Genomic DNA, 26,369 nt, shown 5'->3' on the forward strand with positions numbered 1-26,369 from the left:
GATAGTGGATGTGCTTTCTCCATTGCTAAGGGAAAAGGCTGCTGACAGCTCCAAGTTCACATCTTTCCTGCACCTTGACTCCAAGGCCAAGAGAGAGCTTCTTGTCAGATCCACAGGAAAGCCCCGGGGAAGAGCTTCGAGTGGCCTAATTTGGGGCACATGTCTAGTCCTTTTGTGGAATGCCAAGGGTCAGGGTCTGTGGGGTGGAAGCTGCTGGCTGCTCCCCCAAATCCATGTTTTCCTCTTATTCCAAGGCACTCAGCCACAGTTCTTTCCCAGCCTCCTGTAGCGAGGCATGGTATGACAACTCCATTGTCATCAATGGAGTGTGAGCAGATGTGATGTGCCCCACTTCTTGGTCTGGCCCCTCAAAATCTCCTATGTGCTCCTCCACGCTCCTTTTCCTTTCTGGTTGGCTGGGAGAGGACCCCAAGGCAACCTTGGAAACTTCATATTGAATACGCCAATGATCCCACCACTTGGCAGTCACCAATCTGAATGACTGCATGGAAGAAGGCCACCCTGCTCACCTATTCATCAGTCTTCTACTGTTACGTGAAGAAAAAATTAACTTCTATGGAATCTGAGCAATTGTAATGGAGGAGTTTATGTTTTCACAGTTAGCCTATGTTAGCAAACACAATATGTTACCAAAAGAAGGTGCAAGGGGCAAAACCTTTTTGGCCACCCAAAACCATACCAGCCATGTCAAATATACTAGTCAGGTAGGCATGGTTATGCCATGGTAACCACCGACCACAGCTCTCAGTGACTTAAAACAACAAAGGGTTATCTCTTACTTGGGCAACCTGTTTATCCTGGGTTGTCTGGGAAGGACTTTGCCTTAGTCTTATTCTCACTCAGGGACGCAGGCTGAGAGAGGCTCCATCTTCGAGTTTCCATGATTGTCAAGACAAGATGAGAGGTGATGGTGATTCATTCCCTGGTTTTTAAAGCATCAGCTCCAAAGTGATGTTTAACTGGCCAGATCAAGTCACATAACAATTTCCAACGTCAAGAGGGTAGAGATGTGTGGTTTTACAATGTCCCCACAAGGAGTATGTTTGGTAAAAGAAAAGACAGTATCACTTGCCTTTGGGTAGAGGAAGTGGGAGAAAGGGAGAGAGGGGTAAGACGGATACTTTTTGTTGACTTTTCTTATGAAGGAGGGTTATGGGTACAAACCCTTTGAATTTTTATTTGAAATTAAAAACAAAATTGTATTGTGTTTTAGGATTGCCCAGGCTGGAGTGTGGTTGCTATTCATGGGTGAGATAATCAAAATGCAGCCTAAAGCTCTTAGGCTCAAGTGATCCTCCTGCCTCAGCCTCCCAAGTTACTGGGATTACAGGCATGGATCACCATGCTTGGCTTCTAAACATTTGTATTGTTGTAAAATATAACATAAAATTTACCATCTTAACCATTGTAAGTGTACAGTTCAGTAGTATTAAGTATATTCATATTATTGTGTAACCAATATCCAGAACTCTTTCATTATGCAAAACTCAAATTCTAAATCTGTTTAATGACAGCTCCCCCTTCCCCCACCTTAGATCTTGGTAACCACTATTTTACTTTCTGTTTCTATGAATTTGACTACTCTAGGTATCACATATAAGTAGAATCATGCAATATTTGTCCTTTTGTGACTGGCTTATTTCACTTAGTATAAGGACTTCATCTATGTTGTAGCATATGTCAGAATTCTCTTTCTGCAATCAATAGGCCTTTTTTTCTTTTTTTGGGGTCTCACTCTCTCACCCAGGCTGGAGTGCAGTGGCACAATCTTGGCCCACTGCAATCTTCACCTCCCAGGCTCAAGCAATTCTCTCATCTCAGTCTTCCCGAGTAGCTGGGACTACAGGCAGATCCACAATGCCCAGCTTATTTTTTGTATTTTTTGTAGAGACAGGGTTTTGCCATGTTGCCGAGGCTGGTCTCAAACTCCTGAGCTCAAGTGATCCACCCACCTTGGCTTCCCAGAGTGCCGGGATTACAGGTGTGAGCCACTGTGCCTGGTCTCAATAGGCCTTTTAAGGCCCTGAAGAGACTCCGTAATATTTGCCCTTCTTATCTGTGACTGTTAACAGTTTTTCTTACTGCGGAATTTCTCAAGACTAATCATTATTAACAACTTGGTGACATTGACTACAATGCACCTCCTCCTCTGTGAGCTGAGGTCTTCCTGCTATACAACAATACATGAATTTATCATGATGTCTGAGAATACTGAAATGTTTTTGTGGCCAGAGGCATAAATCCAAATCGAAGTAGATAGAAAGGAAGAATTTGTTGGAAAGATACTAAGATATTCAATGTAATTAAAGGAAGAATTGAACAACTTGACTGCAGGAAGTGTGATGTGCAGCTGGAACAGCTGGAACCAGAACTTGAAGGCCACCAGGACACACACACCTTCTCTCTCTCAATCTCTTTTTCTCTTTCTCTGAGTCTTACCTCTGTTTCTCTCTGCCCGTCAGCTTCTTTCTCCATACAAAGTGGATTCCTCCACACAGCCCAAGAAAAAGCCAGAGACAGCTTGCAAGACCTTAGACTGCAAGGTCTCACTACCAGAGAAAACCAACCAAGCAAGGACTCTGATTGGCCAGCTGGGGCCATGAGCCCTTCTGAATTGCTGAGCTTTATGGTAACTTTGAGGGAGGGTTTTACTTGCAGAAAAGACTCTTCAGAAGTTTACTTTTGGTTTAAGCACATTGTTTGCAATTTATTATTGCTCTAGTTCTTACAGAACTTTTCATTCTATTTATTAATGTAGCAATTGTTAACAGTCCCTTTTTAAGGAATATTTAAATATTGTTTGGTCTGTTTAAAGACTCAGTTAATCAAACTGCTTCAATACTTCAAACATAATCAATTTGACATATTTTATATTATTCTTAAATATTTTAATTGCTCAACAAAACAAAAAAATCTTCCTGAGCACTTAAATAGCTAGTATAAATACAATAAATTAACCTTGTAAATAAGAGGAATCTGAAGTTCTCTTAGATGTTCTAATACTATGAATGAACTTGGTAGGATTTCAACATAGTACCATAAGTCTAACTTCATAATTCAATTGTATTTTTAAATCAGAATTAAAAGACTGTCACTCTACTAGGTTAAACTCTCATCAATATTACAAACACAAAGGATTCCAAATATATAGGGTCTTTCCAAACACCAGAATATTAATATCATGGTTTTGATTCCCTTGAACTTTTTAATACCTAATTTTTAATATTCCCAAAATTAAAACCTGTATCCACTGAGAAATACTAGCAGAACTCCAGGGATCTCCGAAGACTTGATTCTAAATTTTTCTAGGGTTAAAAGATGTTCACCCACCAATGTAACTTTATTTGTCCTAAGATGTACCTTATTTTTCTCTCACATTTTTATACCTCTGAAATAGGGATGTATCTTATACTCAATGGCACCTCACAGTTAATTGGCAGCAGTTAGTCTTTCTTAGTGATACCCCAAATAATAGTGTCTTAAATTAGATGAGATGTGGTACCAATTCAGTTAAGGAGTGTATTAGTCTGTTTTCAGACTGCTATAAAGAACTACCCGAGACTGGGTAATTTATAAAGAAAAGAGGTTTAATTGACTCACAGTTCCACAGGCTATACAGGAGGCATGGCTGGGAAGGCCTGTGGTTACAATTGTATTGAAAGGGTGAAGGGGAAGCAAGCCCATCTTCACATGGCAGTAGGAGAGAAAGAGAGAGAGAGAGAGAGAAGGGGAAGTGCTACACAGCCAGATCTTATGAGAACTTATTCACTATCACAAGAACAGTAAGGGGGAAATCCACCCCCATGATCCAGTCACCTCCCACCAGACCCTTCCTCCAATACTGAAGATCATAATTCATCATGAGATTTGGGTGGTGATACAGAGCCAAACCATATCATTCCCTCCCAGACCCTCCCAAATTTTGTGCCCGTCTCACATTTCCAAACACAATCATGCCTTTCCAACAGTCCCCCAAAGTCTTAACTCATACCAGCATTAACTCAAAATTCCAAGTTCAAAGTCTCATTTGAGACAAGGCAACTCTCTTCCACCCATGAGCCTGTAAAATCAAGAGCAAGTTAGTTACTTCCAAGATACAATGGAGGTACAGGCATTGAGTAAATGCTCTGGCTCCAAAAGGGAGAAACCAGCCAAAACAAAGGGTCTACAGGCCCCATGCAAGTCCATGTCTCACATCCAGGGTATGCTGATGCAAAGGTTGGGCTCCCAAGGCCTTGAGCAGCTCTGCCCCTGTGGCTTTACAAGGTACAGCCCCCATGGCTGCTTTCACGAGCTGGCATTGAGTGCCTTTGGCTTTTCCAGGCGCATGTTGCAAGCTGTTGTGGATCGACCATTCTGAGGTCTGGAGGATGGTGTCCCTCTTCTCACGGCTCCAATAGGCAGTGCCCCAGTGGGGACTCTGTGTGGGGGCTCCAACCCAACATTTCCCCTCTGCACTGACCTAGTAGAGGTTCGTCATGAGGGCTCCACCCCTGCAGCAGACTTCTGCCTGGACATTCAGGCATTTTTATACATCCTCTGAAATCTAGGTGGAGGTTTTCAAACCTCAACTCTTGCCTTCTGTGCATCTGTAGCCCCAATACCATGTGGAAGCCACCAAGGCTTGGGGCTTGCACCCTCTGAAGCAATGGCCTGAGCTGTACCTTGGCCCTTTTAGTCACGGCTGGAGCTGGAGTGGCTGGGATGCAGGACACCATGTCCCAAGATTGTACAAAGCAGCTGGGCCCTGGGCCTGACCCATGAAACCATTTTTCTCTCCTAGGCCCCCAGGGCTGTGATGGGAGGGGCTGTTGCAAAGGCCCTTAAATGCCCTGGAGGTCTTTTCCCCATTGTCTTCGCCATTAACATTTGGCTCTTCTTTACTGATGCAAATTTCTGCAGCCTTGAATTCCTCTCCAGGAAATGGATTTTTCTTTTCTCCTGCATGGTTAGGCTGCAATTTTTCCAAACTTTCATGCTCTGCTTCCCTTTTAAATATAAGTTCTAGTTTCAGGTCATTTCTTTGTTTATGCAAATGAGCATAGGCTTTTAGAAGCAGCCAGGCAACATCTTAAATACTTCGTTGCTTAGAAATTTATCCTACCAGATACCCTAAATCATCTCTCTCAACTTCAAAGTTCCACAGATTTCTACAGCAAAGGCACAATGCCACCAGTCTCTTCGCTAAAGCATAGCAAGAGTGACCTTTACTCCAACTCACAATAAGTTCCTCATCTCCATCTCATGACCATCTTATCTCCATCTCATGACCACCTCAGCCTGGACTTTACTGTCTATGTCACAATCAGCATTTTGGTCATAACCATTCAACAAGACTCTAGGAAGTTCCAAACTTTCCCTTATCTTCCTGTCTTCTAATCCCTCCAAACTGTTCTAACCTCTGCCCATTTACCCAGTTCCAAAGTCACTTCCACATTTTCAGGTGTATTTACTGCAATGGCCCACTTCTCTGGTACCAATTTTCTGTATTAGTCTGTTCTGATATTGCTATAAGGAACTACCTGAAACTGAGTAATTTATAAAGAAAAGAGGTTTAATTGACTCACAGTTCTACAGACTGTACAGGAGGCATAGCTGGGGAGGCCTCAGGAAACCTACAGTCATGCTGGAAAGGGGAAGGGGAAGCAAGCCCATCTTCACGTGGTGGCAGGAGAGAGAGAGAGAGAAAGAGAGTAGGGGGAAGAAATGCTACGCACTTTTAAACAACCAGATCTCATGAGAACTCACTCACTATCACAAGAACAGCAAGGAGGAAATCCACCTCCGTGATCCAGTTACCTCCCACCAGGCCCCTCCTCCAATACTGAAGATCACAATTCAACATGAGATTTTCGTGGGGACACAAAGCCAAATCATATCAAGTGGGATTACTTAAATCTGGAAATAAAGGCTGACTCTGGAAATAAAGGGTATGAGACCTGGAGCTATAGACATCCAGGCATTGACACCACGGAACTGTTGATGTTGTCTTCTTTGGTGTCTGTGATAGGGTTCAAAACTTAAAAAAATAAATGTGAGTTGGGTAGACAACTAGCTGGATTCAGTTTATCCAAATACCTGAGTCACTGCTTACTCATGAAATCTACAAATCCCCACTCAAGAGGTCACTTGATTGGTTTTGCAGTTGCATGGCTTTTTTTGTTTTGTTCTGTTTTTTTTGAGACAGCCTGTTGCCCAGGCTGGAGTGCAGTGGTGTATTCACAGTTCACTGCAGCCTCAAACTCCTGGGCTTAATGGATCCTCCTGCCTCAGCCTCCTAAATAGCTAGTACTACAGGCACAAGCCACCATGCCCATCTAATTTAAGAAAATTTTATTTCTTAAAAATTTTTTCTTAAAAATTTTTTTAGCCTGTGTTGCCCAGGCTAGTCTCTAACTTCTGGTCCCAAAGGATCCTCCTGCCTCCGTGACTTTTATGTAAAATGAAAGTCACATCCAACTTTGAAATTGTTAGAAACCTATGATACTTAAATGTGCTTTTTATTTAACTTTAAAGATATTTGAATTGGATGGATTCTTCTATTAATGCACGTTTTGGATATTTGGTGTTATCCTACTTTTTTCCCCAGGCATAAGTCATGTATTTGAAGCTATGATAATTATTCTTCTTTCAAATATTTGTCATCGCCTAGCTAAATGGCCTAGAAAAATATTTAAAGTGGTGACAACGACACTCTAAACTTCTAAATTTAATGAAAACTGTTTTACATGCTCTTGAAGATGTTGAGATCAATAATAACATTAAGAAATTATGTCATTTGTTTTATTAAGATATTTTTTAAAAAATCAAGAATACATTTTGAACAGCTTTATTGAGATATAATTCACATAGTATACAACTGACCCATTTAAAGTCTACCAGTCAGTGGTTTTTAGTATATTCACAGATACCCGCAACCATCACAGTAGTCAATTTTAGAACATTTTAATCACCTGAGAAGAAACCCTATACCCTTTACCTATATCCTGTTCCCCCCAGTCCTAAGTAACCAGTAGTATACTTTCTGTCTCTATAAAATTCACTTTTTCTGGACGTTTCATATAAATGGAATCATATAATATGTGGTCTTTTCATGACTGGCTGTTTTCATTTAGAGGAATGGATGTTAAATTTGATTAAAAAATCTTTCTAGGAAATATGAAGAGAGATGTCCCACTTTTTGATTTGAACTTCTCTCACAGATTTGCCCGATTTGAGTTCACAATGGTGACGTCATTGTGTTGGCACAAACCAACCTCTTATGGCCCACAAGAGAGATGCTAACAGGCCTTCTCGGGTCAGGCATTGCCTGCCTCAGATCCAATCTCTAGACAGAGAGGCAAAGTCAGTCAGGAACACGGTAGCCCTGACTGGGGCATGGTTGGGGCAGAGCAAAGAATAATCCCAGGAAAGGGACAAACAGACAGAATTGAAGATGTCTTCTTTAATTAAGCCATTCAAGGGCCTTCTGCCATGCTTTCCTGAATCATGATGAAATTACAAGCAAAATATTGCTGTGATATATGGGGAAACGGACTGAATTAAAAGTCAGAAAGCCTAGGTTTTTGCTTTGGTTTTGCAGTTTGACTTTAAGAAAGTCACTTTGTCACACCTTTAATCCCAGCAACTTTGGAGGCCAGGGTGGGTGGATCACTTGATCCCAGGAATTGGGGACCAGCCTGGGTGACATGGCAAAACCTCATCTCTACAAGAAAAATGCAAAAATTAGCCTGGCATGGTGGCATGCATGCGCCTTTAGTCCCACCTACTTGGGAGGCTGAGGTGGGAGGATTGCTTGAGCCCTAGGAAGTTGAGGCTGCAGTGAGCCATGATCATGCCACTGCACTCCAGCTGGACGACAGAGTAAGACCCTGCCTTAAAAAAGAAAAAAGTTGCTTTGTATCTCTGAACCTCAAGTTCTTCACCTTTACGTGGGTAAAAATTAACTGCCTGCCATGGTTGTTGCTGGTGTTAGATGAGATAATGTGCCTAAAGTCACATAAGACATTAACATTAGAGGACATTAAGTGTCCAGTAACTATCTTCTCTCTCCCTCTGATTCCTTAATGCCCTCCATGGTTTCTCTACAGGCCACTGCTTTCTGGAGCGGTTTCAGATTTAACTCTTGGTTAAGCCCACTCAGCATTTCTACCCTTCCACTTTGTGCTGCCATTGGGGTCTCTGTTTACAAGGTCTATGGTTAATGGCCTTATTTTAAAATTCAGTTCCTCAGGGTCTTCAGAGGTTTTCCCCAGACTGCATCCACCCGCCACTTCCAAGAAGCTGAAAACCATGCACCACTCCCCGCCCTGCCCCCACCTCTACCTTAAGCCTCCACTCAACCTCCCCATCCCTGCAAACATGGTTTGATTGGTAGTTACATTGGTCCCCTCAGAGGTCTTTCATAGTCAAGCTTATCCTTAGTCATATCCTAAGCTGCAAAACCCTGAGTTGAGGAGAGGACATGGTCCCTGCTGTCTGGGGTTAGAGTTCTGAGGCTGGCAGGTAACATAGCCTCTGTGAATGGGACACCTGATATTCCAGTGGCAGGTAGCCTGACACCACGGCTTTGGGGCCCTGAGTTCCCTTTCAGCTTCACTTACACACACACACACAAACCCACACACACACACTCACACACACACACAAACATTTTTCTTTGTATTTATGGCAATGATTCATAATCAGGATATTCCTATTCAAAGAAGACCAAGGAATCATTGAATGACATCAAGAAGAGAGCAAAGACCTATATATTCCTGGCATTTAGAAATGTACGTTGGAGCTGGAGAGACCTTGGATATAGTCCAGGATAAACCCCTCCTTTCCCTCCCGCCACCACACCTCCATTGATGGAAAAAACTGAAGCCTGGACAGGTGATGTGACTAGTCTAAGATCTCTAAATAAGAAAAAAGGCAAAGACCATCCATTTATTTATTCATTCAGTAAAAGTTTATTGATTCCTATTTATCAGGCACAACCCTATGAGATGAGAATATCAGGTTATTCAGTACAAAGTCCCTGCCCTCATGGAGCTTACATTTGTCATACTGTCACGAGACTGTGATAAACAATGTAATGTCAGATGGTGATACGTACTAGGAAGAAAGCCAGAATAAAGGGATAGGGAGGAAAGAAGGAGGAGAAGTGACAGATTTGACAAGGAGGTCAGAAAATGTTTCTCTATGAAGTAAATGGAGTGAGGGGGTGAGACATATCTGGGGGAAGAGCACTCCAGATAGAGAAAACAGCTGATACAAAGGCCCTGGTGCAGCAACAGAACCAATCTGACCAAGAGGTCTCGATTTTCCATGTACAGCTCCTTCATCAAACCACATGCTCTCTAAGTCATCACTGTGGCCCAAGGGGCTTCATGCGACATGCAGTGTCTAGGTTTGACAGTGACTGTGAGAGCCCAGAAGGCACCATTCTGCCCAGATTGGAACAAAGCTGTGTCCCCTACATATATGACATTGACTCAGAACCTCAGCATAGTGAAATAGAAACAGCTCTGACTCAGAGATCCAGAGACCTGAGGCCCTGGTCTCTGGGGGGGCCTTGTGGGGATATCAAGGAAGACTTCTTGAGAAAAATGAGCTCAATCTGTAACCTAGGGATGAGTAAGAGTGCCCTGGGGAAATGTGTGTAGGTATTGGGGACTGAGGGGTTAGGCACACAACAATGTTCTTAACAGATGGAACAGTAAGTTTAAATGCCCCAAAGAAAAAAGGCACCTGACACAAAAGACTGATCTATGTCAGGATGCCAATTTATTAAGTGAGAACAAGGTGAAAGGCTTTCTAATGCACAGAACTCACATCTGCTACCAAGGGCAGCCCGTTTCTTGGGTCAGAATGGCTGGGAGGGTGATTTTGTATCAGAAAATCGCTTGGAAAGTGTATTAGTCTATTCATGCATTGCTATAAAGAACTACCTGAGACTGGGTAATTTATAAAGAAAAGAGATTTAATTGGCCCATGGTTCTGCAGACTCTACAGGAAGCATGGATGTGGAGGCCTCAGGAAACTTTCAATCATGGCAGAAGATGAAGGAGAAGCAGGTAGTCTTACATGGCCAGAGCAGGAGAAAGAGAAGGGGGAGGTGCTACATAATTTTAAACAACCAGATCTCATGAGAATGCACTCATTATCATGGGAAGGGCAAGGGGGAAGACTGCCCCATGATAAAATCATCTCCCACCAGGTCCCTCCTCCGACATTGGGGATCACAATTTGACACGAGATTTTGACGAGGACACAAGTCCAAACCATATCAGAGAGAAATCTTGTTTTTCTGCTATCCCAGGGACTGTTGAGAAAGGCAGATAGAAACTGTGGGTGCAAGAAACACAAAGGTGAATAAATTTCCCTCTGTTCCTTTCTCTTCTTTTCTGGCCTAATTAAAACAAAGACCTATTTGATAGAGCTGTTGCATTAGAAATAATGTACACAAAGTCTGAATACAGTAGGCAATCAAAATCGGTAGCGAGGATTAGCAGGAGACCCAGGCTGTTCCTATATCCTCAGCTTCACTTCCCTCAGTTCTCATTTCCTTTCCTAGGAATAACCACTGCCAGGCCAGTTAAGAGCAGTTATGCCCTCTCCTCTTAGGGGTCATCCCACCTCTCTCTCCCGGGGTGACTTTGTGGCCTTCAGCAGGATAATGACCAAGATATTTTAAATTTAGCAAATTTGTACATTTCCCACAGTTAAAGTTTGTCAATCTTAAAAAAGCCTAGCATATAGGGACATCCACAGCTCAGTCTACATGGGCTGTGCGGAGCCCAAGTTAAGTCCCTCTTATTGTCTTTCCTCCAGCTCGACTGGCAGGATATCTTTGGGGGGCCTGAGGTCCTCTCTTTCATGAGTAGTTCCCAGGAAGAACACACACACACACTGCACACATGGAGGTACTAGAAACCCCTATCTGGAAGAGGAGTATTGGTCTCTGAGACACGGCTTTAGAGGACTGTGCATCTCAAACCTTAGGGGAGATGTTGCCAATATATCTGTATAGACCACACCCCACTGCAGATCTTATACATCAGGATATCTGCAACTGGAAGCTTAGACTTTGTATATAGTTTTTGAAGCTTCCCTAGTGAGTCTGACAAGCACCTTAGACAAAGAGCTCCTTCGTCAGGGAATGGGTGGCTCTGTTCACAGTATTACAAGACAACCTCTGTCGTTAACATAAAGCTGTCTCCTAAACATCTGTTTCAGGGGGTCTGTGTTTCACATTTGATTAACTAAAAGACCTGTTCAACAGATTTCTCCAGAACAAAGAAACAGCCTCCATTGGTGAATTACAGCTTTGACTTCTACAGAAACTTGAAACTGCAGGAAGCTCTGATATAAGGTTACCCATAGATATACACACACTCACATATTTGTAGGACACACTTTATTTTATATATATATATGTGTGTATATATATGTATATGTATGTGTGTGTGTATATATATATGTGTGTAGCTTATCTACTCTAGAAATTGATCAGCCATGAATAATTTTTAAAGCAGCTGGCTTGAATTATCTTTTGTGGGATTTGCATGATAAGAAGTTTTCAGTATTTAATTTGAACAATGAGAAAAATATGGCTACAGCTCGTCTATTTGACAAATAAGTCTGTCTTGGGGCCAGAGGCATTAGGAATTCTTAACAACCAGTCTGTACCATTATTTCAGAAAAACCTAGTGCCTGATTTGCCCAGCTTTGCTCAGGGTTTCTTTCTTTCTTTCTTTTATTCTTCTTCTCTCTCTTAATTAAAAAAAGCCTCACACAGCCCTTTCTCTGCAAAGTGAAATGTTATAATTGCTCTTACCACTCATCAATTTCCTCAGGGAAAAACCTAGGACCATGGAACTTGAGGCCTTAAAGTTTAGAATAGTGAGTTTTGGGTTTTGTCGGGGAATTTTGAGTCTATAAATTTATTCCACCCCCAAATTTACCTGCTTTTCTTAGTCCTTGTTCTCTTGCTGGTCATCTGAGAAATCATGGTGATGAGAATAGCTGAATTTCAAAATCGCAGGCCTGGGGGTATCCAAATGATTGCATAGCCCAACCTCAGGCAGATGATACTCACAAACCCGTATCTTACAGATGAAGCAGTTGAGGCCAAGAAGCTCCTGACTGGGTCAAGGGCACAGAGTGGAGGAGGGGCTAGAACCCAGTGACTCGTTTCTCCTACGATACCTTTCCCATTAGAATCCAGTAGTCTAACTCCTTCTGTGCATAAAGATCACCTGGGCAGTGGAGCGCCACTGGGGGCCAGCAAAGCCACCAACATATTTGCATGTATGTTTGCTTTCAAGTCAAATCCCCTACCTTCCTCTTCCATATAAGCATTCCCATATAAAAATTCTGGAGTCTAAACAGTACCGTCTACTAACGTTTCTTTGCATTTGTTAAAATGCAGGTTCCAGGCCTTCAGTCCAGAGTATCTGATCCCGCAGGTGTGGGGGGAAGTGAATGAACTTGACATTCCCCTTCCCTGCCCTGGCATGATCCTGTGGTCTTTGGAGCACACTTTGAGAAGCTGCTCCAGCCAGCATATTAACTGAGACTTCTAGAGTCCACTATGCCTTAATTCAGAGAAGCACTTCCTTTTTTGTAAAATATAAGACCTGGAGGATCTTGCCAGGGAACAGGTTTTAAAGAAAGAGTTTCTTCAGCAGCTCTCAGTCCGATGTGGAACAGCCTCCTTTAATTAGCTGACAAATGGGGTCTTCTGAGAAGTGTGGAAGGAACTGAGGAGTTTTATTTAAAGGGTCCTTGGGAGGCTGAGGCGGGTGGATCACGAGGTCAGGAGTTCGAGACCAGCCTGACCAACATGGTGAAACCCTGTTGCTACTACAAATACAAATACAAAAATTAGCCGAGTGTGGTGGTGTGCGCCTGTAATCCCAGCTATTCAGGAGGCTGAGGCAGAAGAATTGCTTGAGCCTGGGAGGCGGAGGTTGCAGTGAGCCGAGATCAAGTCACTGCACTTCAGCCTGGGCAACAGAGCGAGACTCTGTCTCAAAAAAGAAAAAAAAAAAAATGGTGTCCAAGAAACCTGGGCAAAGAGGCTGAACTCCTCAGTGGAGGAGGCTCCTAGTGCAAGGAGTGGAAAATGAGAGACAGGGAGGGGAAGCATTGGTAGAAGGTGTACGAAATCTGCTTGGAGTTGAGCTTTGATCTTGAGGAAAACTGGCAGCTGGGTTCCACCAAACAACACACTCCAGCTATTGTTTCCTTGAACTTTGGCCTACATTAATGAAGAATCTGGGGCAAATTTTTCACAGGTTCTTCCTCACTTTATTTATTTTTAAATTTTTTGATAATAACTTTATTGAGATATAATTCACATACCCTGCATACAATTCACCCATTAAAGTGTACAATTCACTGGTTTTAGTACATTCACAGAGTTGTACAATCATCAGTACAATCAATTTTAGAACATTTTCACCACGTTAAAAAGAACCCACATATCCTTTAGCCATCATCCCCCCGCAATCTCCCCATTTCCCCAGCCCTAAGCAGCCGTAAGCTACTTTCTGTCTCTACAAATTTCTCTATTCTAGACAATTTAGATAAATGGAATCATATCATATGTGGTCATTTGTGACTGGCTTTTTTCACTTAGGATAATGTCTAAAAAATTTTTAATTATTGTGAATACATAATAGTTGTACATCTTATGGGGTACATATAATATTTTGAAACTTAGTATAATGTTTTTAAGGTTTCTACATGTAGCATAGATGAGCACCTCATTCCTTTTTACTAACAAATATACTCCACTGACTGCATATTCCATGTTTTGTTAATCCGTTCATCCAGTTGATTGACACTTGGATTGCTTCCACCTTTTGGCTGTTGTGAATAATGCTGCTATTTGTGCACTGGTTTTTGTGTGAATATGTTAATTTCTTTTGGGTATATACCTAGGGGTGGAATTAGTGGGTCAAATGACAACAAACACTATACTTGACTTCTTGAGAAATTGCCAGACTGTTTTCAAAAGTCTTCGCTTTTTTTTTTTTTAATTTTTTTTTATTAAGACAAACGGAAATCAATGGCTCTGAATTATCCTATAAGAGCTTAGTTACATACAGGTTGTTCAGATCTAACTAAAGACTTAATGTAAGCAGGGTTTGGGAGATGCAAAGAATCAAGCTTGGTTTACAAAAATACCAAGCCCAAATACTTGAGATTTTTATTGGCATAATTTTAAAGGTTGGGGTAGTGTTACATGGATTTGTGTTTATAACCAGAAAAAGAAACTCAGTTATAAATGTGGCCAACAACAACAACAAATGACTGTACAACAACCCTTAATTAGTAGCTTTGGAAAAGTTTTAGTCACCTTGTAAGATGAGGAAAGCCTTTAAGATGATAAAATCATCTGTGGATTTCAATTATTTTTGCTGTCATCTGTTTCTGCATGGGGAAAAAGGCTTTAAAAATTTTAAGAATAAAGTATTTGGAAATACTTTACAGTATTTAAGTATGAAATATACACAGATATGCACAGAAATCATAACTGTAACTCCATGAATTTTCACAAAATGAACCTTACTCATGTAATTAGTACCCACATCAAGAAAGAAATAGTCACCAGCACCCCTTGAAACCCTCTTTCCAGTCATAATCATGTCCCTCCCCAAGGACCAGTGGATATCCTGACTTCTAACAGCAACATTCTTAGACACAAATAATATATTTTTAATAGTAAGTTTCAGGTGTCAAGAACTGGCCAATGAAATAGATTTGTTTAGCTGAGAGAATTTCTTAAGACTCAGTCAGACTTACTATATTGCATGGTGTAATACATTGTTAAAAATTAAATACTGTTAAGCTTGTATATAAAATAGAGTATAACCTCAGCCCCAAGAAGATTTTCATTTAACATCAGCAGCAATTTAAGAGCATATACTGTATGGCATTTTTAAAAACTGCATGAAGCCGGGCGCGGTGGCTCACGCCTGTAATCCCAGCACTTTGGGAGGCCGAGGTGGGTGGATCACGAGGTCAAGAGATCGAGACCATCCTGGCCAACATGGTGAAACCCCGTCTCTATTAAAAAATATAAAAATTAGCTGGGTGTGGTGGCGGGCGCCTGTAGTCCCAGCTACTCTGGAGGCTGAGGCAGGAGAATCGCTTGAACCCGGGAGGGGGAGGTTGCAGTGAGCCGAGATCACGCCATTGCACTCCAGCCTGGGCAACAGAGCGAGACACCATCTCAAACAAAACAAAACAAAACAAAAAAACCCTGCATGAATCAACAGACTTTAAACACTTACTTTGAAAGACATCTCCCTTTTCCTCCAGAATTTGAATTTATTCATGGGAGCAGTCTGTAAAGGAAGTCCGAGGCACCATTAATGACATGTGCTTTAATAATTTAAGAAGTGTATATGTAAACTTGGGCACATTGACAGTATATCACATTGTGGGTTAAAGTGTAACGACCAATATAAATACAGCTTCCATAAGCAGAGCATAAAAACTGACACACACTTTTCTTGGTTTATTGGGTAGGAGGATGTTAAATACCTTACGATAAGATAAGCTTTCTAATACTGGAACTGACTAACTGCAAAGAACACTGCTCTGGTTCTTATCAGGAAAAAAAGTCCATTATAATCATTTTAGGCACGAAACTTTCTACGCATTAGAATTTTTCCGAGGTGAAAAGTATATTATTAAGGGAATTCACTTTGCAAAGAGGAATCTTTTTTTTTTTTTTTCCTCTAAAGATTTTTCATAAATTACCAAAGCAGTTTAGGATTTTATTAGGATATTTCCTCGGAAGTTTGGGGGTTCCGTGTTCTATCAGGTGATGCCTAATAGATGCCTGATATAGCTCATAAGTCAATGAGAGGACAGAGCGTTACCCTTGCCATGCGCTCCGGGCTGCCCCGGGTACTTTCTTTACGGATGCTGGATGCTTCCAAGGTAACCCAGTCCTTTCATTCCCGCTCCTACCGAGATGCCGGGAAAGGACTCCCGCGCCGATGCGGGGTAGGCAGGTCCTGCGCCCTGTGAGCGGTAACTGCGCTCGGCGTCGTCCTTCCCGAAGTCCTTGGCTTACGCCTCTTCCCATCGAGTCGCCCCAAAGCCCCTCCTCCAGGCATCCCCCTCCTTGTGGGGGCAAAAGTTTAAGGGCCGGCTCCCTTCTCATTAAAGCGCGCCGGGGCCTCTCTCGTGGCTGGAAGTAAAGCGGCTCAAGGGCCTACGGCGCTTTCCTCGCTCTTCTCTAGCCCCAGCTCGGCGGGTGGGGACAGACGCTGAGACTCTCGCTGACGCGTCCTGGCCGTGGGGTGCCTCCCACCTCGAGGAACTTATTTAAATATTCGGGGCAGGGCACCCTCCCAGGACCCCTGGAAGCCAGCGCAGGTTCGGCGGGGACCTTGAGGCTGTGGCACATTTGCCCCGGCACAGCGCGAGCAAGGAGTGCGCGTGGGTGAGAGTGAGGGTGCGCCCAGGGCCAGCGGGAGGCGGACCCGCCAGGCGGCAGGTGGGTGCGGCCGGCTGGAGCCAGGCCAGCGGCGGCGGCGGCGGCGGCGGCAGCAAGTGGTTGGGCCGTGCACATTTCCTTCCCTCCCCCTCGGCCTCGGAGCCCGCCTGCAGTGCCCAGTGTGCGGCGCCTTCGGCTCCGCGTCCTCTGCCCGCCGCAGCCGGCCGCACCCTTCCCCGTCCGTCCATGTCCCTGCCCGTGGTGCTCCCGGGCTCCTGCTGCCCCGTGGCTGGGCTTTCGGGTGGGCCGCAGGCCGGGGGCCCGGGCGCCGCTGCCGCCGCCGCCCAGGAGCCGCCGCTGCCCCCGCTGCGGCCACGCTGGCCCCGGGGCGCGCTGCAGCCCCCGTCGCGGCCTCGCTGCGCAGCCACCGCGGCTGCCGGGGCGCTGGCCGCGCCGCCGGCGCTCTCCTCCCGCCGGGCAGCCGCCGCCGCTGCCGCCGCGGCCCCGGGCTCCGCGCTGCTGCCTGCCCGCCCGCTGTTGTCACTCGGGCTGCTGCAGCTGATCCTGGGCTGCTGCATGGTGGCGCTCAGCTTCGGGGCGCTGTCGCTGAGCAGCTCCCCGCAGGTGAAGAACTCGTGCCCGTTCTGGGCCGGCTCCTCGGTGAGTACCGCGCGCGCGCGCCCCGCTCGCTCGGTCATCCCGGTGATAGGGGGCTCTGGTCGTTCCTCTCCATTGCCCCTTAGTTGGCCTCCAGGGCTGCAGTTGGGGGAGCCTCACGCCACCTGAAGTTTTTGGAGGCTGGAGAAAAATGTTCCGCGATGGTCGAGTTCAGCGGTGAATTGGGTTGCACCTGGGTAGCGTATGTTGCGCGCAGGCTGAAGGATTTTATTTTCCCTGTCAAGCTAATAGAATTAAACAAAGACACCCAGCTCTTTGGGAGATTGGAAGGACAGGGTGTGGGTGGCAGGAAAGTGGGAGGAAAATGATTAAACTTCTTTTGGTCATTGAGTATTTGCTGCACTGACAACGTCTGTGCTGGGAGGGCAGGGATTTTGATCATTTTTGTTCACTGATGTATCAAGAATGCCTGGCACATAGTAGGGGTATTTGTGGGATGGGACAGTTTGGCTGGGGCACATCGCTTGTTTTATTCTGCATTAAGACACACGTAAATGTGAAATGTGTGGGGTAGCTTGAACCCTAGACGAGTTCAGGAGGTAATGAGAGGGTGTGTGTGAACTGGCGCTTGTACCTGGTCATTAAAGGAAGGCCTTAACCCCACTGGGTTCCTGGAGCCATGCAGGCTGCTGTGCAGAATTCAGTTTGTGAGAACCGGGACCTGTCATTATGGATGAGCTGGCCAAAGGTCCTGGAGCACCCAGCAGCTAGCTAGAGATGTCTGCTCTCTAGGACCCACTCCTCCCTCCTCCAACCCGGAACGCTGAGCCTGGGGCCAAAGAGTGCCCAACTTCAGAGAAAAGCTGCTGCCAGCCAGTATTTATGGACACCGGGTGGCCACTCCCCCCTGCCTCCTAACAATCTTACAATTTCCAAGGCATCCAACCCCTTGAAGTTTTCTGGGTGTTGAGAGACTTGGAAACACATCTTTGTGGAATGACTCTGGAAGATGAGTACAGTAAAGTAAATAACCTCTCTTTATATCTTTTTTTTTAAATTTTAAATTTTTATTTTTAAGGGACAGAGTTTCCCCATGTTGCCCAGGCTGGTTTCCAACTCCTGAGCTCAAGCGATCCTCTTGCCTCGGCCTCCCAAAGTGTGGGGATTAGAGGCATGAGCCACCACAGCCGGCCGTAAATAACCTTTCTATGAACTCACTGTGTAAATCTGAAAGTCTAGCAATGCTGCTAGTTTTTAGTAAGATCTATAATCAGTGTATGTCCTGAATGGTAAGAACGGGTTTTGCAGTTTCACACATACTGCAATTCAAGACCTAATTTAAAAAAAAAAAAGGACTCGAAGAACGAATTGAACCCAAAGTAATTGTTTGAATAAGAACATTAAGAACGTTAGGTTCCTTGAGACTCGCCTGAAATTGTACACTTCATCCAGTGCCAGTTTGCTTTCCTTTTGAAATACTTTCATGTTGAATGAACTTATTGGGGTACATGCTGGGCTGTGGTGAGTGAAGGCCATGATTTGTGCCTCATGAAAAAATGCCACCCTGGCGGCTCTGCCTGTGGGCTCTGCCACTGGCCTCTACGAGTGTTCAGGAAAACTACAGAAGGATGGATATTCCAGACGAGGTAGGAATTAGACCCGTTATGCCACCTATTCTGTTTGTCTGACTAAATCCAGCCAAATGGTGGGTGCATTTCATTTCTCTAAATACCATGGGCCAGTAATGATCTTGCATATATTTTTAGGAATTTGCTCTTTATAAAATCATAATCTATTGTCTTCTCAAACATAGCTAGTTTAGGATTCTTAAAAACTATTTTTTTGTCTTCTAAAATTAAAAGCTGAAATCAGCTTACCATTATGAATCATTTCAGAGGTAAATGCACTTAGATATCGGTCAAGCCACAGTTGAATTTGATGAAGTACCAAAAGAAACAAGGCCTTCCACCAGAAGGTGAAGGTTAATACTCCTGGTCTGCTGGCTGGGTATGTCCTTGTCTCCAGGTCTGGGCACACCAGAGGAGAGAAAGAAATCAGTGATTTGGAACTGACAAGTTCTCTGCTATACGTCTTTCCCCATTCTTCCCCATACCCTCCAAACCCAGGTCTATATGCAACTCTATAACTGTTGGTTATTCCTACTTTTTGTGACTTGTTCCTGAGATTGACCTCAGAATTTGCAAAGTGACAACAGAAGCAATAGATACTATATTTATAGAACAATTAACTAAATACAAATTTAAGAGGATGGCTTTAGGCACCATGAGACTCTCGGTGCTTTAGGGGAAAAAAGCCTTGTATCACAGTATCACATGTTTTGAATTTATTCATGTGACAGAGGTTGTTTTTTAAAAACCTCATGTTATGGAAAAGTTTACATTTATGCAGTATACGATGAACCCACATATACCTTTCACCCAGCTTCAACAATGGTTTCATCTGCTCCCCCTTCCTGGGCTCTGCTGCTGGCCTTGTGTCTTCTGATAAACTTCAGAAGGATGAATATTCCAAGCAGGGTGGGAATTAGATCCTTCGTGCTCCCTAGTCCATTTGTGAGATTAAATTCTCTTATTGTTTGGAAGCAAATCTCAGGTGTCACATTTCATCTATATATATTCCAATGTGTGTATTTTTATCACAAGAAAATATAACCAGCATAGGATTGAGTGGGCAGTCCGAAGAACCATTCCCTTCAATTTTAAATCTTTTATTATAAAAATTAAAAAACTCAACAAATGTAGAAAGAAGGGTGTAATGATCCCCCATTTTACCCTTCACCCAGTAGCTATCAACACGTGGCCACTTTATACCTAACGCTGCTCCCCCTTCCTAACACCCCTGGATTATTTTAAGGCAAATTCCAGGTATCACAACTTCAGCCATTAGTATTTTAGTATGTATTTATAAAAGAAGTGGGCTTGATAGGACATTGTAACTAATTCAAAGACAGCTAAACTAAGGTTTCTATAAAAAAAAAAGTTGGAAGATTATGAGTTGAGAACTGCAGAATTAAAAAAAAAACCACAGCTTTGACATATATTCATATGCCATACAACTTACCCATTTAGCATTTAAAGCGTACTGGTCAATGGTTTTTAGTAAATTCACAGTTGTGCAACTATCACCACAATTTTAGAAAATGTTTATCACCCCTAAAGTTTTGAGTAGTTACTCCCCATTCTCCACCACCCCCACCACTAGCCACCCACTGATTAACCCACTTTCCGTCTCTGCAGATATGTCTGTTCTGGACATTTCATATACAAGGGATCATATAATATGTGGTCTTTTATGATTGGTTTCTTTCACTTAGCATGTTTTCAAGCTTCATCCATGCTGCGGCAAGTCTCAGTACTTCATTCCTATTTTATTGTATGGATATGCCATGTTTATTTATTCACTCACAAGTTTTATTGGCATATGAAGCTAGGTAGTTGAATGGAAGTGCTAACTTATGTCTAAGGTTACTTCGAACCCACATAGGAACACAGTAGAGGAATATCCTCATATTTCAAGCTTTGACCATTAGGATCTTTAGCCTGCTATATCAACTGAACCCACACATCTTCTTTAGGCTTCACTGAAAATTTTGCTTGTATATTTGATACAAAATTAGGTTCAAGAGACAAATATATTTATTTGAAATGACTATTTGTTGAACACAGTATAGTTCAAGGATGTTTTTTCATACATATTTCCTTAAGAGAGCTCTGAGCCTGAGATTTTGGAGGCTTCTTTCACTTGTTTGAACTTTGAAGGTATATTTTATATATTTAAAAAAACACTTAAGAATTAACAAATTCTATAAAGCATCTTTTTTCATAGTTTTCATTCATACTTTCAGCAACTTGAAGGGAGAGTTTTTAATGTAGTCTGTGTTTTTGAGCACTCTGAGCATTTGATTTCTTCCTGGTATCACTGGTAAATCACTCAATATATTATTATTCCCAAAATTCATGAAGCTAAGAGATGAGCCATCTTGAAAAACAACCTGGCATTTGACTGGAGGTGAGTGGCTAAGGGAGGATCTCAGTGTCCGTCTTCAGCTGTGCTGTCCCAGCTCTTGGTGTGGGGGGTGCGTTTAGTGTTAACTAGATTCCACTGGGGTATGGGAGTTAACTAGATTCCACTGGGGTATGGGAGTTAACTAGATTCCTCTGGGGTATGGGCGTTAATGTTAACTAGATTCCACTGGGGTATGGGAGTTAACTAGGTTCCGCTGGGTTTAATTAGACTCCACTGGGGTATGGGAGTTAATGTTAACTAGATTCCACTGGGGTATGGGAGTTAACTAGGTTCCACTGGGGTTAACTAGATTCCACTGGGGTATGGGAGACTCAGTTGGCCACACTGCACTAGATTTAATGAAAGAGGAGAGAGAGTTGCATTGGGTTGTCTCTCCTCCTTCAGAAACAAAATTCCTACCTTTGATGACATGCATGATCCTTGGGAGATATTTCAGATGAGTGGCAGAGAATTGGTTGTTTTTTGTTCCTCTCTGAGTGCCCTATTATTCTTTATCAGTTATATACATTCATGTCTGTGCTTTAAGTCACTGATCTGAATTCATGATCATCCTTCTTTGAGTCCATGATTCTTTGGCAAGGTTCTACTTTCATATAAAGAGACAGACATTGGTGAACTTTAGGGTGAACCTTTGTAAAAAAAATTGCAGTGAATAAACATAAAGAAAAATCAATGGACCAAACGAAAAACTAACATAAAGATTATGGTTACTACCAGTTAAATGATAGTAAATATTTTTTTTATCATACTAATCAAATACTACTTTAATATTTAAGGGATATTTAAAATATAATTTTGGGGATGAGTTTTATTGATTTCTTTGGTCCTTTATTTTGCATATCAGCAGAGTCACATTTATAAGTTCTGTGCCTCTTGGCCTCAGTTACTCATCTGTAAAATGGGTGGGATGCTTCTTCTTCTTCAGTACTGATTTTGTGAGGGTGTAGCTAGAGTATACATAGGAGAGTGCATCACTGCTGGACCCAAGCACCAGACCTGGAATACACGAGAACCTGTATCAATGGTTTTTAAATACCGAGGTAATAGTTAATCAAAGTAAAGTGAACAGGCCAGTATTTTTGTAGGACATTATAGTTACCATCATGTTTTCATTAGAAATATTCAGTTGCCCACTTTCTCAATTTGTTTTTTTAATGAGCTGTGCTAGACAGATAGGGAAGAAATACACACACATACACACACATTTTTTAAGAGCTATAGGGCATCGTAAGAGCTATAGGGCAGGGTAGGTTGTTGAGAAGTTTGACATATTATTTTCTGCTTATTTACAAAGTAACACAGGACATTTACAACATGGCTTTTTAAAAATCTCTGTGTTTACATACAGCAGCTTTTGATAAATGATTCAGAACATTTTTGCCCTAACACAAGTTAATGGATTAGCAAAGGAAATAGGGCAGTAGAATTATAAGCTTCTGATCTTAACGATTTGATTTTTACGTTGGAAAATGAAAGCATATTAACCATTTATGGTGGGTAACAATGAGTCTTCCCTGGGGTATCTCAGAGCCCTTCTTTGCAGTATCAGAAAAAAGGAAAGGCCTCTGCTTTTTCCTGTAAGTTACAAGAAATGGGTTATCAGTGAGTGAAACAAAAATTGTAATACCTCTCATAATAATATAGAGATTGTTTGGTGTTAGAAAATAGGTTCTTACCTGTTCATTCAGGGCAAGTTTCATCTTGCACTGGATGGAAAGAATGCTGATGGAGTTGCTTTTTGTTGTTGCTGTACTCTTTTAGGAAGCACAGGGGATGAAAAGTGTGTTTAGTCTTACATAGTCATCTTTGAGCAAGGTCATCTCCTGTTTCTGGCCTCCATTCATTCATTCACTCATTGACTCTTGCCATAACTAACTGAGTGCCTTCTGGGAACCTTTAGTGGTGTGTGAGTGAGTACGCACAGGTCCAAGCCCTCATCGTGATACAGTTAAACATGTGATAGCATTGTGGCATAATGGGAGCCATGGAAGGACATTAAGGGACCTTCTTGACTCATTTCTAATGGAGCTCCAGCTACTGCTGCCACCAAGGGAGGTGGAGGCATTGAATACTCTGCCTCCTTCTCTTCTTCTTTTCCCAACCCCTTTCCCCGTCTGTGAATTCTGCCTCCCTTTCAGATGAAATGGAAGCATCATTCCTTAAGTCTTGAGCTCTTAAAAAATTTATCCCCAACTGTAGCACCTCTGTTCCCATTACCATTCGAGAGGCTTCTAACCGTCCAGGCCTACTTCCTCTATTTGCTTTTCTCCCCATCACCACTCACAGGGTTCCCCAAGTGCCTCAGGGCTTCACTGGGCTTGAAGAGAGGGAGAAGTTGAATAAAAGTAGGTGTGTGCCTTTGTTGCGGGGTTCAGGAATGAAGAGCCGCAACTATAGCTCCCGCCTGGAGCTGGAATATAGTTTCTTAAAACTTTGTAAAGAGTGGTAGCTTACAAGAATCCTGGTGGGATTTAACTTGAATATGTGCTGAGTCTGTAAAACAATTTAAATGGAAATGACATTCTTAGTTTGTCTTCAATCCATAGACTTGGTATATGCTGTGACTTACTTGGCTATTCATTTAATATTGTGCAATAAACTTTGTATTTCTCCTCAGTGAGGCCTTAAAGATCTTTGTCATATATATTTTGAGATTATTGATGTTTCTCATTTGTCAAGTATTTGTACACATATACATTTTGTACATATTTTTTAACTTACATTTTCTATAGTTTGTTGCTACCATATGCAAACAAAATACCTCCCCTCCAAAGGAAGAAATAAAGATAGCTTAGTTCTTTGGTTTCAGAGATACCTCATTTGAAATGACAGTTGACTCTGTCATGATCTATTAAAATAAAAAAAATAGAAATACCTTTCAACTTAGAAACTTCACTCCTGGGACTTTTTTCCACTGAAATAAAAGCATTTGTTTTAAAAGATGTATGTTCATAGATGTTTACTGCAGCATTGTTTGTGACAGCAAAAAACTAGACATAGAATGAATGCCCATTAATATGGAAATGATTGAATACGTTAAGTACAGCCACACAATGGAATGTTATGTAGCCACTAAAGTAAAATGAATTAGAGCTGTTCCAATGCACATGAAGAGATTTCTATGAAGTATTTATTGAGAGAGAAAAGAGGCAGGGAAAGTATATCTTTTATGATTTTTTTTTACAAAAATTACATCCCTGTTAGTGTGTATATATACACATAGACATATGTGTGTAGTAAGAATTTAGAGAAAAATACATACATATGTAAAATATGTAAACATGCTAGATTGTTAACGTGGAGGAGTGTGGGGTGATGTGGCTGGGTAGGTGAGGTGGGCAGAACGGTTTAGGCATATTGCTATTTTATGGGCTTTTATGGCTGGGGCTGGACACTTCCTTTTAATAATATTATTATTTTTTTTTGAGATGGACTCTGTCACCCAGGCTGGAGTGCAGTGGTGCGATCTCGGCTCACTGCACCCCCTACCTCCTGGGTTCAAGTGATTCTCCTGCCTCAGCCTCCCAGGCAGCTGGGATTATAGGTGTGTGCCACCACACCCAGCTAATTTTTGTATTTTTAGTAGAGACAGGGTCTCACCATGTTGGCCAGGCTGGTCTCAAACTCCTGACCTCAAGTATTCCGCCTGCCTTGGCCTCTCAAAGTGCTGGGATTACAGGTGTGAGCCACCGTGCGTGGCCAATAATATTGTTTTAATAGAAAAAATACATTCCAAAAAGCTGAACCGCAGGGTTCTCTATTAATAGAGACCAGTAGCATTAATGTCAAATGCTAACTAATAATTCAAATCATATTTTTTACTGAATTGGGAGATTTGTGTTTTCCTTAAGGGCAGTCAAATATGAAGTTATGTTTTCACAAGAACAGCTTGAATTTCCTCAGCTAAGTCCAGTAGGCACCAGAGTGGGCAGGTGGGATGCCCATGCACAGAGGGATATACACATGCACACACATGCAAGCACGTGCATACACACATACATGCACAAGCATACGTGCCTGCACCCTGAGTCACAGATTTCTGAGGAATCACTGTCATCACTATAATGTAAGTCTTTTGAGCTAGAAGAGACCAGGAGATGGTTTCCTTCCCTTACAGCATTTCTAAGGAAATAAGTGAGGACCTGACAAGTGAAATGACTTGGCCAAGGTCTCATAGTTAAGTCTTTAGAAGCTGAATGGGAGCCTGGAACCCAGGACCTCATGGATTGCAGTCCCAATTTGTAAAGTAGGTACAACTCACATGCTCTGAGTCACATACGCCCTGCCCTGTGTCTTCAGGCAGAAATTGTTTAGGGTAAGGAAATTTCCTATTGGATTTAAAGGGATTGCAAGGTTAAAGTGCCTGGTGGGCAGGCAGCTAGTAGTACCTTTAGACGTAGATGGCACACAAAGAAATTGTCGCCTATCTGCCTGTATATGGTTTTTGATCCTTGATATGAGTGGGTAGACTTGTCCTCTGCTGGTCTGATGCTGCAGAATGATTACTCTCAGCTAGTGAGAATGGAGAATATTGCAAGCAGGCCTGTGGGTTTTGAATTTGAAGGGACACTGTTAAGTCCTTACTGATCTGTAGTTGATAAACAGTGATTGTGAAGTGGTGCATTTGAGCAATTTGGACAAGTATAATGTGCTTGTAGAGGAAAACCCTCATGGCTGCATTTGGTAGACACACTTTATTTTACAAAGCTCAGAGTGCTCAAATGGCATCAGCATCTTCCAGGCTGAAAAATTACTTTGATTATCCTTTCCTAATTGTTTATCAAATTGTGTTATCCAGAGGGCTGACCTTGGTTTCCAGTTTATGTTTTGGCAAAATACTGGCCCCTTCCTTTCCTTTTCTTTTTTTTTTTTTTTTTGAGACAGAGTCTCATTCTATTGCCCAGGCTGGAGTGCAGTGGCGCGATCTCAGCTCATTGCAACCTCTGCCTCCTGGGTTCAAGCGACTCTTGTGCCTCAGCCTCCCAAGTAGCGTCACCATGCCCAGCTAATTTTTTGTATTTTAGTGGAGATGGGGTTTCACCATGTTGTCCAGGCTGGTCTCAAAGTCCTGGGCTCAGGCAGTCCACCTGCCTCGGCCTCCCAAAGTGCTGGGAGTAACAGGAGTGAGCTACCGCGCCCAGCCTGTTTTTTCTTATTGAGATTTTTTAGCTCGTTTTTTATTGAAGTGTCATTTTGCAACATGAGCTCCTTCTCACAGTAGTTCCTCCCACTTTGT

The 26,369-nt window shown here is 42.7% G+C and overlaps 1 protein-coding gene across 2 annotated transcripts in view; it reads left to right on the plus strand.

Annotated features, from left to right (window-relative positions):
• Positions 1–16,491: 16,491 nt before the first annotated feature.
• ENTREP1 (endosomal transmembrane epsin interactor 1) overlaps positions 16,492–26,369 on the plus strand; it is a 66,598-nt gene continuing 56,720 nt past the window's right edge. Inside the window, exon 1 of one of the 2 annotated variants that reach the window (XM_024252320.3) lies at positions 16,492–17,128. In XM_024252320.3, the coding sequence (XP_024108088.1) occupies positions 16,715–17,128 (414 nt within the window). In that variant the 5' untranslated portion in view covers positions 16,492–16,714. The remainder of the gene's footprint in view (positions 17,129–26,369) is intronic. The other variant, XM_063714239.1, reaches the window with a different exon arrangement.

The sequence above is a fragment of the Pongo abelii genome, chromosome 13, assembly GCF_028885655.2.
Source record: "Pongo abelii isolate AG06213 chromosome 13, NHGRI_mPonAbe1-v2.0_pri, whole genome shotgun sequence".
NCBI classification, from domain to species: Eukaryota; Metazoa; Chordata; class Mammalia; order Primates; family Hominidae; genus Pongo; species Pongo abelii.